The sequence below is a fragment of the Haplochromis burtoni genome, unplaced genomic scaffold, assembly GCF_018398535.1.
Source record: "Haplochromis burtoni strain Fernald_Lab_line unplaced genomic scaffold, NCSU_Asbu1 Contig_1235, whole genome shotgun sequence".
Lineage (NCBI taxonomy): Eukaryota > Metazoa > Chordata > Actinopteri > Cichliformes > Cichlidae > Haplochromis > Haplochromis burtoni.
This window is the reverse complement of record NW_024583596.1, coordinates 7,048-20,757: the sequence shown is the minus strand read 5'-3', so window position 1 is coordinate 20,757 and position 13,710 is coordinate 7,048. Positions and strand designations below refer to the sequence as shown.

The 13,710-nt window shown below is 44.4% G+C and overlaps 2 protein-coding genes across 3 annotated transcripts in view; one reads left to right on the top strand and one right to left on the bottom strand.

The window, feature by feature from the left end:
- fmnl2b (formin-like 2b) overlaps nt 1–3,899 on the top strand; it is a 32,653-nt gene extending 28,754 nt beyond the window's left edge. For both annotated transcript variants that reach the window (XM_042216752.1, XM_005952056.3), the window contains 6 exons: nt 671–800; nt 881–1,041; nt 1,889–1,990; nt 2,089–2,187; nt 2,947–3,070; nt 3,155–3,899. In XM_042216752.1, the coding sequence (XP_042072686.1) occupies nt 671–800; nt 881–1,041; nt 1,889–1,990; nt 2,089–2,187; nt 2,947–3,070; nt 3,155–3,243 (705 nt within the window). In that variant the 3' untranslated portion in view covers nt 3,244–3,899. The remainder of the gene's footprint in view (nt 1–670; nt 801–880; nt 1,042–1,888; nt 1,991–2,088; nt 2,188–2,946; nt 3,071–3,154) is intronic.
- A 713-nt stretch (nt 3,900–4,612) lies between these two features.
- rgn (regucalcin) lies at nt 4,613–12,789 on the bottom strand. The gene is made up of 8 exons (XM_005952055.2): nt 12,696–12,789; nt 8,770–8,959; nt 8,510–8,692; nt 8,340–8,434; nt 7,301–7,415; nt 7,094–7,225; nt 6,824–6,978; nt 4,613–4,857 (listed from the first exon to the last, which is right to left on the bottom strand). The coding sequence occupies exons 2-8, from the start codon at nt 8,930–8,932 to the stop codon at nt 4,807–4,809; spliced, it is 894 nt and encodes a 297-aa protein (XP_005952117.1). The 5' UTR covers nt 8,933–8,959; nt 12,696–12,789; the 3' UTR covers nt 4,613–4,806.
- Between the last annotated feature and the right edge of the window lie 921 nt (nt 12,790–13,710).

Genomic DNA, 13,710 nt, shown 5'->3' with positions numbered 1-13,710 from the left:
TGCGTTTTTCCTTGGGGAAAACGCCATCTCAGTGTGGACGGGAGGCCAAAACGGAGAGAAAACAATGCGTTTTCAAACAAAAACGCATTAGTGTGGACATATCCCCAGAGCGAGCTTTAATAGGCCCCAACACGCAGCTGTGACCGTTTGTGTGTTTCAGGGCTCTAGACTAACTTTTTTTCTTAGGTGCACCAGCACAAAAGTTAGGTGCACCCAAATTTTCCAACCGCATCGCTTAACGCCACAGCTTTACATGTTCACCTTGTTTTTAATTGCTGTCCATACAAACAGTATCAATTTGTAAATGATTAACGAACAGTCTTCTCATCACAAAGTTCTTTATTTGGAGCACACTCTAGAGCATAGGTGTCAAACTCTGGCCCGCGGGCCAAATTTGGCCCGCAGCCTAATTACATTTGGCCCGCGAAGCCATACCAAATTACTATTAGAGCTGGCCTACTGGTATTATACAGCTAATATATGTTTGAGTCCATAAGAAAAGATTCATTCTTATATCTGGAGGAATAAATATATTTCAATAAATATTAACGTTAGCCCGCGACTTTGTTCCTGTTTTGAATTTTGGCCCACTGTGTATTTGAGTTTGACACCCCTGCTCTAGAGCCTTGTTGTTTGTTGCGGTTACCATGGTTGTGCATTTTCTGCATAGTTACTGGAGACCAAGTCAACCGACAGGACACAAACGCTGCTTCATTACATCAGCAACGTGGTGAGAGAGAAGTATCCTGCTGTGTCTCTGTTTTACAACGAGCTTCACTACGTGGACAAGGCTGCCGCAGGTGAGTCTGACAGCCAATCAGGACGCTGCGCTCCCTGCGAGATGCCTGTTTACCTGAGCTCGTTTACCTGTACTGTGCAGTGAGTCTGGAGAACGTGCTGAGTGATGTGAAGGAGCTCCAGCGCGGCATGGAGCTCACCTGGAGAGAGTTCAGCGTGTCGCACAACGCTACGCTCAAAGACTTCATCAGCAGGAACGAATCACGGCTCAGCAAACTGCAGGAGGACGCACGCATTGCTCAGGTGAGAAACACACGTACACCATGTGGTACCACGCAGCCATGATTCAGGTGCAATTCCTCCTGCAGAATCAGCTCAAACTGTGAACACCAAACAGCCGAGCACATAGGAGGAGTAGGAGAAGGAGAAGATGGAGGAGAAGAAGAGGAAGAAGAAGAAGGAGAAGACAAGGAAGGAGAAGAAGGGCGATCGTGGCTCAAGTTGGGTGTTCGTCTTGTAATCGGAAGGTTGCCGGTTCGAGCCCCAGCTCAGACAGTCTCGGTCGTTGTGTCATTGGGCAAGACACTTCACCTACCGCCTACTGGTGTTGGCCAGAGGGGCCGATGGTGCGATATGGCAGCCTCGCCTCTGTCAGTCTGCCCCAGGGCAGCTGTGGCTACAACTGTAGCTGCCTTCACCAGTGTATGAATGTGAGAGTGAATAAATAGTGGTATTGTAAAGCGCTTTGAGGTGTCCCGAAAAGCGCTATATTAATGCAATCCATTATTATTAATATTAGAAGAAGGAGAGGTAGAAGGAGAAGAAGAAGAAGTAGAAGGAGAAGGAGGAGAAGAAGACGAAGAAGGAGGAGAAGAGGTAGGAGAAGACGAAGAAGGAGAAGAAGAAGAGGTAGAAGGAGAAGAAGAGGGGTAAACCCACAACACTACCAACACTAAACCTGCAAGCTTTACACATGTTTCTAACTTGTTTCTTAATCAGTTTTATGTATTGTTAGTCTTTTTAAGGTATGAGAACAGGTAGACTGATGATAACCAGCTGCTCGTCTGTTTGTGTGTGTTGTGTGTGTGTGTGTGTGTGTGTGTGTGTGTGTGTGTGTGTGTGTGTGTGTGTGTGTGTGTGTAAACTTTAGGATGCCTTTGAAGATGCCGTGAAGTTTTTCGGAGAGAGTTCAAAGACGATGCCGCCGTCTGTCTTCTTCCCAATCTTTGTTCGTTTCATCAAAGCCTACAGGGTGGGTAACCTTTGTCTATAGACCATGCTCCCTCTCTGATAGTAGGCCTATATCAGTTGAGTTTAGTTTTGCATTAATATGTTTCTGTGTGTCTCCAGCTGGCTGAGGAGGAGAACGAGCAGAGGAGGCGTCAGGAGCAGATGTTGTTGGAGAAACTGGAACAGGAGGAGCAGCAGGAGGAGGAAGAGGAGACCAGGGTGAAACTTCATGACATAATCCATTACTTAGCTCCCATTATGTCAGCTGGATGTGACCTCCTGATGGAGGAGGAGCTTATGCTTGCACCTCCATGTTGAATTCCTACATTAAACCAAAATGTTTAGTTTTCAGGTATTTTTAAAATACCTCGGTTCTCTGAAAGTTTCTTTACATCTTTGTTTTTAAAAATAAAGCTGTCACAACTGAGAGTAAGGACTCAAGAGCAGAGCAGGTTGACGTTTCCAAACACAGTTTATTTACAACACCGGTGCACAATATATACAGTGAGGGGAAAATCCAGGCTCCAAGGGACCAAGGGGAAGCTCTCTCACACTCGCTCTCGTCTTCATGCCCAGCCTCACACACACGCACTGCAGGGAGGTCACAGGTACGGGAAGGAAAAGTCTGTAGTACAATCATCCAGCGACGAGAAGATCTGTGTCCCAGCCTCAAATAGTGGACAGGTGTGTGGGCCAAGGGCGGGAGCCCGCAGTGAGCTCCGCCCAGAAAGAGAGAGAGAGAGAGAAAGCAAAACAAACACATGTAGCCTTGCGGGGCCAGCTGGGCAGGCACGGAGACCATGACAGAAGCTCAGTAATTCTTTGTCCTCGCTGACATCATGATTTCAACAGTCTCTGATTGGTCAGGAGGCTCCAGGGGGTCAGATTTAGGTTTATTCAGATCACTAATCGATCGATCAGGTGACGTGTCGTGTCACAGCCTAACCCTAACCCTACTGAAGCCCCTCCCCCTCTCAGTCTCCGTCCCACAGAGGGAAGCGGCAGCAGCAGGAGCTGATCACGGAGCTCAGAAGGCGCCAAGGAAAAGACAGCCGCCATGTTTATGAGGGGAAGGACGGCACTATCGAGGATATCATAACAGGTAAACATGTTGCCAAGGCACGTGAGTGACCACAGCAGGCGTGTCAGCTGTCCTCTGATTGACTGTTTATTCGCTTATCTACAGCTCTGAAGACCGTCCCCTTCACGGCTCGGACTGCCAAACGCAGCTCTCGCTTCTTCTGTGACCCCGCCCACACCGAGGAGCACTACTGAGAAGTCACGAAGAGTGACAACGCCCACTTTTCATTGATGGGACCAATTAGCACTTTGAACTTTTCTGATCGCTCTAACTGATGACATCATGTTTTCTATGTTATTTTATTGGTTTCTTTGTGCATAGACTGGGCGCCCACACACCTGACCTCAGCTAAACCGGATCGATCGGAAGGATGCCCTGTCCTGCTGTGATTGGCTTTTTGGCTGTCAGCTGAACACTTCAGCAGGTGTTTTAAACACCTTTTGACTGAAGTCCAGCAGTGTGGCAGAACAATCAGGGGGCAGCGTCCCTCCAGCTGAACTGATATAGTCCTAATCATTGCCTTTCCTCCTCGCCACAGACATAAAATAACACTTGATTAGATCACATGACCTTCCCAGCAGATGTTACTCAGAGCACTTTACAGACTGAATCTGACCTTTGACCTCTCCTGACAAAGATCATGTGGTCTGTGGTCAGGTAGAATTCCACTTCCTGTAATCAGATCATGTGGCTCTGAACGCCGTTGGCGTGACAACCGAGAACCCGCGGTGCTAAAAACAAAGTTGTGCCTCGCCACAGACGATGCTGTAGAGCAGCATTTGGGTTTGGACTGGAACAAAGGTGCATACATGCCTTTTCACACCACGAGGGCTAACAAACATCCGAAGGGTCAGAGTGCATGGGCTTCTCCGGTCTGTTTCTTTAACTGTACAGGGTTCTACCTTCACTATATTCTACTGTGTTCTACTGTATCTACTGGCCTTACTGCAGGTACCAGAGCCTCACTGAAGTATCACTCTGTCTATCTGTGGCTCCGCCCCTTCTCCACCCTCCTGAGCCCACATCTGTCAGTTAGCCTGTTAACTTGCAGAGCCTCACCAGCCACAATATGCTGTTTTCCAGCTGTTCATGCACACACACCTGCAAAGCTGGTCACCCAAAGGTCACGACTCAGCGCTGCAATCTGGAGTGTGGCACTGAGGGGCCGCTGTAGCTGAAACACAAGGAGCTCCCACCTGTGGACCGGAATCCACCTGAGCAGGTTCACGACGACAGTGAAGTTGGCAGGTGGGGCTCTGTGCTCGACACACCTCGACTCCCACTGATGTTTCTGTAGTGTTTCTGCAGTCCCCGTTTCCTTTTAGAGGTCCAGTCTCAGACTGAAGCCCCTCCCCTTCTCTCCTCTTCATCATTTAGATTCAAAGACAAAAAAATGGCAGCACAACGTTTTCTACATGTACAGACATTTTCTAGATCACCGTGTAGCAATGCTTGTACGTGTCTGTGTTTGTGTTTGGTGGTGATTCTGCACTTGGTGTGTTAATAAAGCGCACCTTGTCAACATGATGCAGTGTGTTCTGTTTGACACTACATTACCCACAATCCCTCTGTTACTCAGGTTTTATTTCCAACAAAAAGCATCATTAATCTGTGTGATTGATGATTGTTAATCATGTATCAGTACACTGATTGACTGACAAGTAATCAGTAAACATGTTGATTAGTTCATCATGTTGATCTGTGCTGTGATTGGCAGTTAGAGTTCACTGATGGATCAGGTCTTCTCCTCCTGAAGTTCATCCGGAGAAAGCGTATGAAGGTCGACCTTTGACCCCGAGTCCTGTGACCTGTGCATGCACGCGCGCACGCGCACACACACACACACACACACACACACACACACACACACACACACGAGTCAGGGCAGTAGTGATGGGAATTCCGGCTCTTTTTGGAGAACTGGCTCTTTCGGCTCGGCTCACTAAAAACAGCCGGCTCTCTCGGCTCCCAACCGGCTCTTCAGGTTGTTTTGTTGCTTTAATTAGTGTGTGAATGTGTGTGTGAATGGGTGAATGACTGAATGTAGTGTGAAGCGCCTTGGGGTCCTTAGGGACTAGAAAAGCGCTATACAAATGCAGGCCATTTACCATTTTAATTAATTTTTTATCAACAACAATATAAAATTATGCACAAAAGAAATTACTAATGTAAAAAAAAAAAGTGGATTTATTTATATGTTTACATATGAATATATGCGGTGACCCCTAGAGACATAACCCCTAACCCTAACCACTAACCCTCCGCAAAGCCAGAACATCTTACTATTTGTCACTGATTGAAGAAAATAAGAACCCCAGGTTTCTCTTCAGCTCTGTAGCCAGGCTGACAAACAGTCAGAGCACTGTTGAGCCAACTATTAGTATACGTAGCATGCATTTTCACTGCTATGCAGATGACACCCAGCTCTATCTGTCCATGAAGCCAGATAACATACACCAATGAGTTAAACTGCAGGAATGTCTTAAAGACACAAAGACCTGGATGGCCGCTAACTTTCTGCTTCTTAATTCAGATAAACTGAGGTTATTGTACTCGGCCCTGAAAACTTAGAAATATGGTATCTAACCAGATTCTTACTCTGGATGGCATTACCTTGGCCTCCAGTAACAGCTGTGAGGAACCTTGGAGTCATTTTTGACCAGGACATGTCCTTCAAGCACATATTAAACAAATATGTAAGACTGCTTTCTTCCATTTGTGCAACATCTCTAAAGTTAGAAATATCCTGTCTCAGAGTGACGCTGAAAAACTAGTTCATGCATTTATTACTTCCAGGCTGGACGACTGTAATTCATTATTATCAGGAAGTCCTAAAAAACTCCTGAAAAGCCTTCAGCTGATCCAAAATGCTGCAGCAAGAGTCCTGACAGGGACTAGAAAGAGAGAGCAGATTTCTCCTGTTTTGGCTTCCCTTCATTGGCTTCCTGTTAAATCCAGAATTGAATTCAAAATCCTGCTCCTCACATACAAGGTCTTAAATAATCAGGCCCCATCTTATCTTAATGACCTTGTAGTACCATATCACCCTATTAGAGCACTTCGCTCTCGCTCTGCAGGCCTACTTGTTGTTCCTAGAGTATTTAAAAGTAGAATGGGAGGCAGAGCCTTCAGTTTTCAGGCCCCTCTTCTGTGGAACCAGCTTCCAGTTTGGATTCAGGAGACAGACACTATCTCTACTTTCAAGATTAGGCTTCAAACTTTCCTTTTTGCTAAAGCATATAGTTAGGGCTGGACCAGGTGACCCTGAATCCTCCCTTAGTTATGCTGCAATAGACATAGGCTGCCGGGGATTCCCATGATGCATTGAGTTTTTCCTTTCCCTATGTATTAACAGACCTCTCTGCATTGAATCATATCTGTTATTAACCTCTGTCTCTCTTCCACAGCATGTCTTTATCCTGTCTTCCTTCTCTCACCCCAACCGGTCGCAGCAGATGGCCCCGCCCCTCCCTGAGCCTGGTTCTGCCAGAGGTTTCTTCCTGTTAAAAGGGAGTTTTTCCTTCCCACTGTCGCCAAAGTGCTTGCTTGTAGGGGGTTGTCTGATTGTTGGGATATCTCTGTATTATTGCAGGGTCTTTACCTTACAATATTACACATGACCCAAGAAGTCTGAGCTCCAGTTTGGGTCAGTGACATAAAAGTTGAGTACGTCCATCTACTGTAAACAGTCTGAGAGCTCTTTGTGTTTCATCATCTTCTCACAGTCAAGTGTCAAAAGTTTATTAAAAGGGAACACAAGAGCTGCCAACTCACCCTGAAGGTGCTTCCAGCCAGGGGCTGCTGTTTGCTTTCAGACTGGTTGAGGCCAAGACTGGCCGAGGTCACGTAGAGCTCAGAGTAGTCTGGACCTCCGAAACAACACGAGGTGGTCTTCGTCACCGGCAGAGAGATCGTCTTCAGCCGCACACCTGTGAGTGTATGACAGGTACATCATCATCATCACCACCACTTTAAAATGACCGCACTTACAGAAACACCCAGAATCGGCAGAAACCAGGACTAATCATCAGAACCAGAACTAACCAGTAGCAGGGTCGATGTTGATGACCCGCCCTCCGTCGTAACAGGCCACCCACAGACGACCTTCAGCATCAAGAGTCATCCCATCGGGAATCCCTTCCCCCTCCTGAATGTGGCATACCACACGGCGATTACCTAGGAAACACGGCTATAAATACAGATGTACTACACCATAAGCACACACAATGTGCAGCATAAGTACACAGGTACCAATGTGTCCAGTGCTGGGGTCGTGGTCGAAGGCGTCGACAGTCAGAGCCAAACTGTCGATGTAGAAAAACGTCTTCTGATCCTCAGACCAGTCCATCCCATTAGAGATGTCCACCTGAGAGGCAGACAGGTGAGCCAGACAGGTACGGGTGAGCCAGACAGGTGAGACAGACGGGTGAGACAGACAGGCAGGTACAGTGAGACTGTACATTTATTTTACATGGTCAGGTATCACGTTAACGGGGCTCATTGACTGTCTTGTTTAATGAGCTGCCAACCTGGCTGATGTCATTAATACAGCCTAGGGCTGTGCGATATGACCAAAATCTCATATCCCGATATAAGACATTTATTGTCCTGACAACGATATAAATCACAAAAATGTAATATTTTCTGTAAATTCTGTTAATCTCGGGCAGCTTGACTTGTGTGAAGTTTTTCCAGCTGGGCGTCCTTTACCTGGATTCGAGTGTTTTTACTGATGCATGAAACTATACATTTTTAGACATTAGTTGTAACGGCCACCATTTTCTTTCAAAGTTTGAGTCTAAGGTTTATTTTTTAGCACCTGACGGCTCTTTTTTTTCTTCTCATCCGTAAACTCTCTGCATCTTTCACGTGATTCAGTTTATTTTGAAAAGTCTCAACAGGATCTTGAGCTTTATTGTGAAAGGTTTACGTGGAAAACAAACAAGCGGACAGCGGAGCCACGCGATGGTTTTACCGTCGTTGTTGCTAACGACAACACGTAAAAACAGGCGCTTGTCCGTCCGTAGTGTGGTTGTATTAAATATAAGAGAAAGAGAGAACTTTAAGAAATTAATAATAACTACAGTGACCATCAAAACCATGAATAAATATTGCCGTAAACAGTTTATTTTATGACACCACGAAACAAACAATAGCGTAATATGAAATGATAGATGTTTTTATATCGTCATCCGATATATATCGTTATATCGAACAGCCCTAATACAGCCACTTGATTAAGAACACCAACAGGATTATCTTAGTCAGTATCACAGGCAGGTTAAGTTACCTGGCTCAGGTGTTTGGTCACAGTGAGGTCAGGGGCTACAGAGAACAGAGCTCCTTGTTTCCTTTCCTCGGACGGGTAATCTTTTAACATCGTACCTAAAACACATCCCACTGTTACCATAGCAACAGAGAGACAGGCAGGTAAGACAGTAACCAGGTGTGCAGACTGACCCGTCAGCAGTCGTCCACTCGGATCAGCCTTCCCATCGTTCAGGCGGTTGTTCGGTTTGTCTTCATCGACCTCCACCAGTGATGTCACCTTGTGCGTCTGCCAATCAACAGCCACAATGTTGCGACCCACACCTGCAACGTACCCGCCTGACCTGCGAGGAACCGCGAAGCCCACTGTGTCAGCTGAGGGGAGAAGGACAGGTGAGACATGGTCAACATTCAGGTAAGCGTCAGACAGGTGAAAATGTTGATTGGCCCACCTGTCTCCACAGACTGGATGCGATTGGTCGCAGAACTCCATCGGTGGATTTTCTGCCCTATGATGTCAACAAACAGCAGGGTCTGCTCTGACTCCTCCCACACCGGCCCTTCACCAATCAGAGCGCTTGATTTCACTATGGGGTGCACCTTCACTGACGACATCTTTGGGGCCAATCACAGAGCAGGACACTGTAGCCATGGAAACAGCAGGTCAGTTGTTTTAAATCAAATCATGTACTGAACTCACCTGTACTACATGTACCTGTACTGTGTTAGTGAATCACCAATCAGCTGCTAGGAGAATCAACTAATCGCCTTATGAATGAGCAGCTGAGCAGGTGTCTTGTTGATTGGTGAAACAGGTCTGATGGGACATTCCCTGTACTGCTCAGAGGAACGTGGGCGAAGTATAACGGTCACCTGGACAACAGCGTGACGCTGACACGACCTTCGTGACCTCCACTCATAACAACAGGAAGTTCTGCTGACGGCGAGTCGGGCTAGACCCTGATCCCAGAATAAAAAACTTTCTGATGTCATTAACACACCTGGTGATGTCATAAACATGAGGGCAGCAGGCGAAACACAAACATTGACCTTATGAGTTGTACAGTCCAGATTGACACTGTGGAAATGCCCACAGGACAGCCGTTACCCCGACAATGACCCCGACCATGAGCTCTGTGCTGGGAGGTACTGCGGTCTTACATAAAGTAGTACTACTCATGTTCAGAAAGGAGTACTGCATCACGCAGTCTTATGTAACATGCAGCCTACATGACATGCAGTTTTTTTTATATTGATCTGTTGATTGATTATTAACTAACTGGTGAGTTAAACATTAAAGTGAGTGAGTCAGCTTTCTTTCATCTCTCAGACACTTTAAAGAGCCGCTGGTTCCCTGGTCACTCCACTTTATTGGTATTTATATTAAGAGAAAAAAAAGTGCAATACTGTATTAAATGCAAAAATTTATTGTACTGTTCAGTCTGTACTGCTGCTCATTCCTGCCACTGTGCAATATCCCATTTGCCCCCCCCCCCTCACATTCCTATATAAGATTTTCTTTATTCAATCACTAGTGTACATATATTTATATATACATATATATATTTAGTCTGTCAACTGTTAATCTTTTTTCTTTTACTATATTTTATTAACATTTTGCTCTTTACTATTTTTTCCACTGTACCATTCTGCTGAGTGACTGTCTTCTGCTCATCAAATACATTTCATTGCAATGTTGACCCTGTGCTAACTTGCATATGACAAATAAAACTGAAAACTGCTGTCTTTATTACCCCACAACAAATCAGCAGGAGTCTGATGAACCTGATAGCATTCTGGTCGTCACTTTGATGTCCCATAAAACCTCACAGGTTCAGGCATAACAACAGACGCTCACAGAGACAGGTGAAGGTGCAGGAGGACAGCAGGGACATGCCCCAAACTAGGACAGCCCACTGTGACCTCAACACTTTTCATCTGTTCTGTGGTGTCCCAGCAGGAGTGTGCCGTGATGGCTGCGCCTCCACACATGAGGGGAACCTCCTCAAGTTTCATGGCTCCGTGTCCTCCTCATCATGCTCCAGGCGCACAGACTGCTCTGGATCCGATCATTAAACATCTGCCACGGCAGTGACATGTGCGTGAGGATCGCGTGTCGGCCTCACCTGTCTCATCAACTACAGGTGAACTACGTGAATTTGACGTCGTTCGTCCCCGCACCAGGGGTGGATCTAGAAGGGTGGCATGGGGTGGCAAGTGCCACCCTAAAATGATCCCCTGCCACCCCAGTTTTGGATATGACAGTGTTGTTTACTAAAATAAGATAGCATTAACAGTTTGAGCGTAGTTACAGTCAACAGTCACTATAAATGCTAAAACTGAATATAAACCCGCCTCACCAGTAACAAATGGTTCAGCCCATAGCAGGACCGGCTTTTTTCTTGTTTTCAGTAGCAAGCGATGCTTATGATTGTGCCAGAGCACATTCTGAACAACACCATGGGAATTTCGCTTTTTACACAGGTGGGTGGATGTTACACTCTGGAAATGGAAGGAAGGTGAGTGTTATTAACCCTCTGTGGTCTACGGACACGCTGCACCTCCAAATCACATGACTGATGTAAGCTGACACAGCAACAAGCTGCAGCCATGCTGAGTTTCTATTTCAGCCCACATTGAAAATTCGGACTTCAAAGTTTTTAAATTTTAATTACAGGCCAGTAAATCCAGAGTTATGATAATATATATCAGCCACGCTTTTTTCTAAATACTGTCATCACATTTTTGTGTGTGTGTGTTTTAAGCGTTTTGTAAGGACAGCACGAAAACAGTAAAGAAAGGAAGAAAAGCCACCTCTCTCCTATCGGTGGAAAAAGTACCATGTCGGCCAATTTAAAAAAAGTCAACACGTGTGATTTGGTTGTTTAGGAAGAGGGAAAAGTTTTAGGAGTGACGGTAACGGCAGCGAGACAGAGCGAGAGAGAGGGAGAGAGTTTTTAGATATAGGAGATTTGTGACGTTTAGTGTGGAGTGTTTACTTAGTGTGTTGTGTAGTCGTCGTTTTGTTTTGTGTGTCAGTGAGGGCACTAATGAATGTCACAGAGGCACAATTGCAATGTAAACACCGTCACTAAGCAGAAAACCAGCGGAGTGATACACCTGCAGTTGTCAGGCCTGCAGGTTTCTCCCTGTGCTGTTCTCCTGTTTTTACTGACACACATCATTTGTGGGGCATCTTATTGCAACACCTGATTGTTCTCTCATTTTAGTTTTAGTAAGATTTTTAAATGGTTATACAAAATGAAAGAAACGGCAGGTGTATTGGCTGCATTTTTAGATAAATAGTTGTTTGTTTACAAAATGTAAAATTTATATTTGCATTTCAAGTTATAAAAATTTACTCAACATGTCTGTGGGTTTTTTTACAGTAAAAAAAATACTACTAGGATCTTAAGTTCTTTGTGTGATTTCAGATCAGTAATACTAATGCAGTATGTCAGTGAAAAAAACAACTAAATTCAGTTGAGCTGAAAAGATACCAAACAAGGCAAGGGGAAAAAAATACAAATGTAAACTCAAAAGGAGTCAAAATCGCCGGTTGTATTTCAGACCTCAGTGAGTTAATCCAACAAATCATGAAAAATTAGGTTTACATGTTTGTTCATGACAGTGCAGATTTCTGACATTTTGTGTAATTTAAGCTGTAACAATGTGACTGTATTCTAACAAAAAACAGTGAAACTCAAGTTAGACCTGTGTTTGTAAATAGACCGCCTCATGTTGTGTAGCTTTCAGGATTTTATACTTATTGGGCTACATACTTATTTATTATACAGGCTATACAGTACATATAATCAAAACTCACATGTTTTATGTAACTAAAGTGTGTAATTATGTGGGCTACAGACAATAATTAAGTTATAGACTATATTTATATGAAAAACGTGCATACTTACTGCATTTGAATTATTCTAACCATATGTAACCACCTGCATATGTGTTTGAAAAAAAAAAAGGCTTTGATTTTGCCACCCCATTTGATTTCTTTGCCACCCTCATGCCACCCTAAGAAAGTTTCTCTAGATCCGCCCCTGCCCCGCACGGCTCGTGCACGTCTTCATTGAGGTGAACGACCGTGTTACAGTGAGGAGCTGAGCCCTGGCAAGCCAAAATTCAGATTCTCACGGAGTCCCGTGAAGTTTGGAGCAAACACTAATGCCGAATTAAAAACAGATTCGCTTTCATCCGGAAACACCAAACTTTTACCTCGCGAGCCTCCGGAAAAGCACGCGACACTAAAAATCAGCACATTTTTAGACGGAGTTTGGTTCGGTGTAAAGAAGTTAAGTTTGTAGCTTTCTGGAGCGCTACCATGTACTCAGTACACATAAACACAACTGAACCGGCACCCACTTACCTGCTGCAGTACCAGACGCAGTACTCTGAAGTGCTCTCCGTGTGTGCACACTGACCCAGTCTCGCAGCTCCGCCCCTCCCAGCGGAGCACCCCCTGTCGCTACCCGATCTTTTTTTTAAACTTTATTGAGAAACAGTATACAGAACATGTATACAAACAGAACAAAATTAACATATGCCAGGGGGTGTAATACAAAGAATTACATACATTCAAATAATTTGTAATTACTACAAATAGTAATAGTTTTCATAGCCTTCTTGTTAAGTGATCCATGAATCAATTTTATGTAACATAAAACATCATTATAGTAATGTTTAAAACTAGCCTTTTGGTTACTGTATTTGCATTTGTGAAAATAAAATTTAGCTAAGATAACTAACAAGTTTATTATAAAGTAAACATCATCTTTTTTTTTTGCCTTCAAAAGAAACAAAATACAACATTTTCCAGTTTCACAGTAAAGTCTTTATAGAGATGTCCAGCAATGAATCTACTGAAGTCTTTCCAAAATGTTCTAGTGCATGAACAGATCCAGAAGGGGTGCTGCACAGTCTCAGGATGGCTTCCACAAAATCCACAGCTCACATTTATGTCCCTTTTGAAGTTTGTCATATAATGATTAGCAGAATAAAATTTATGCAGTATTTTAAATGAAACTTCTTTTACTTTATTCGTTACCAGATACTTGTTAGGAATTGTCCATAGTCTTTTCCAGTTAATGTCACTGACAAAGGAGAACAGTTAGAGATTCTGTCTGGAACAAAGCACGGATATTCTTATTGGCGCCGCCATTGCGTGCAATAGGTCGGCAGCCTTAACATGAAATTTCCCACTCGTGGGACTAATCTTATTTTATTACCTTTACTATGGTTTTTTAAACAGATTCTTCCTATGGGTGTATCCACAGGGTTGGGGAGAGAAACAGATGATATACAAGGTTGAATACCTTTAAAAAACATTATAATACCCGTAGGTATTGCATCAAATAATATGGCATATTCTTTGGGTGTGGCTG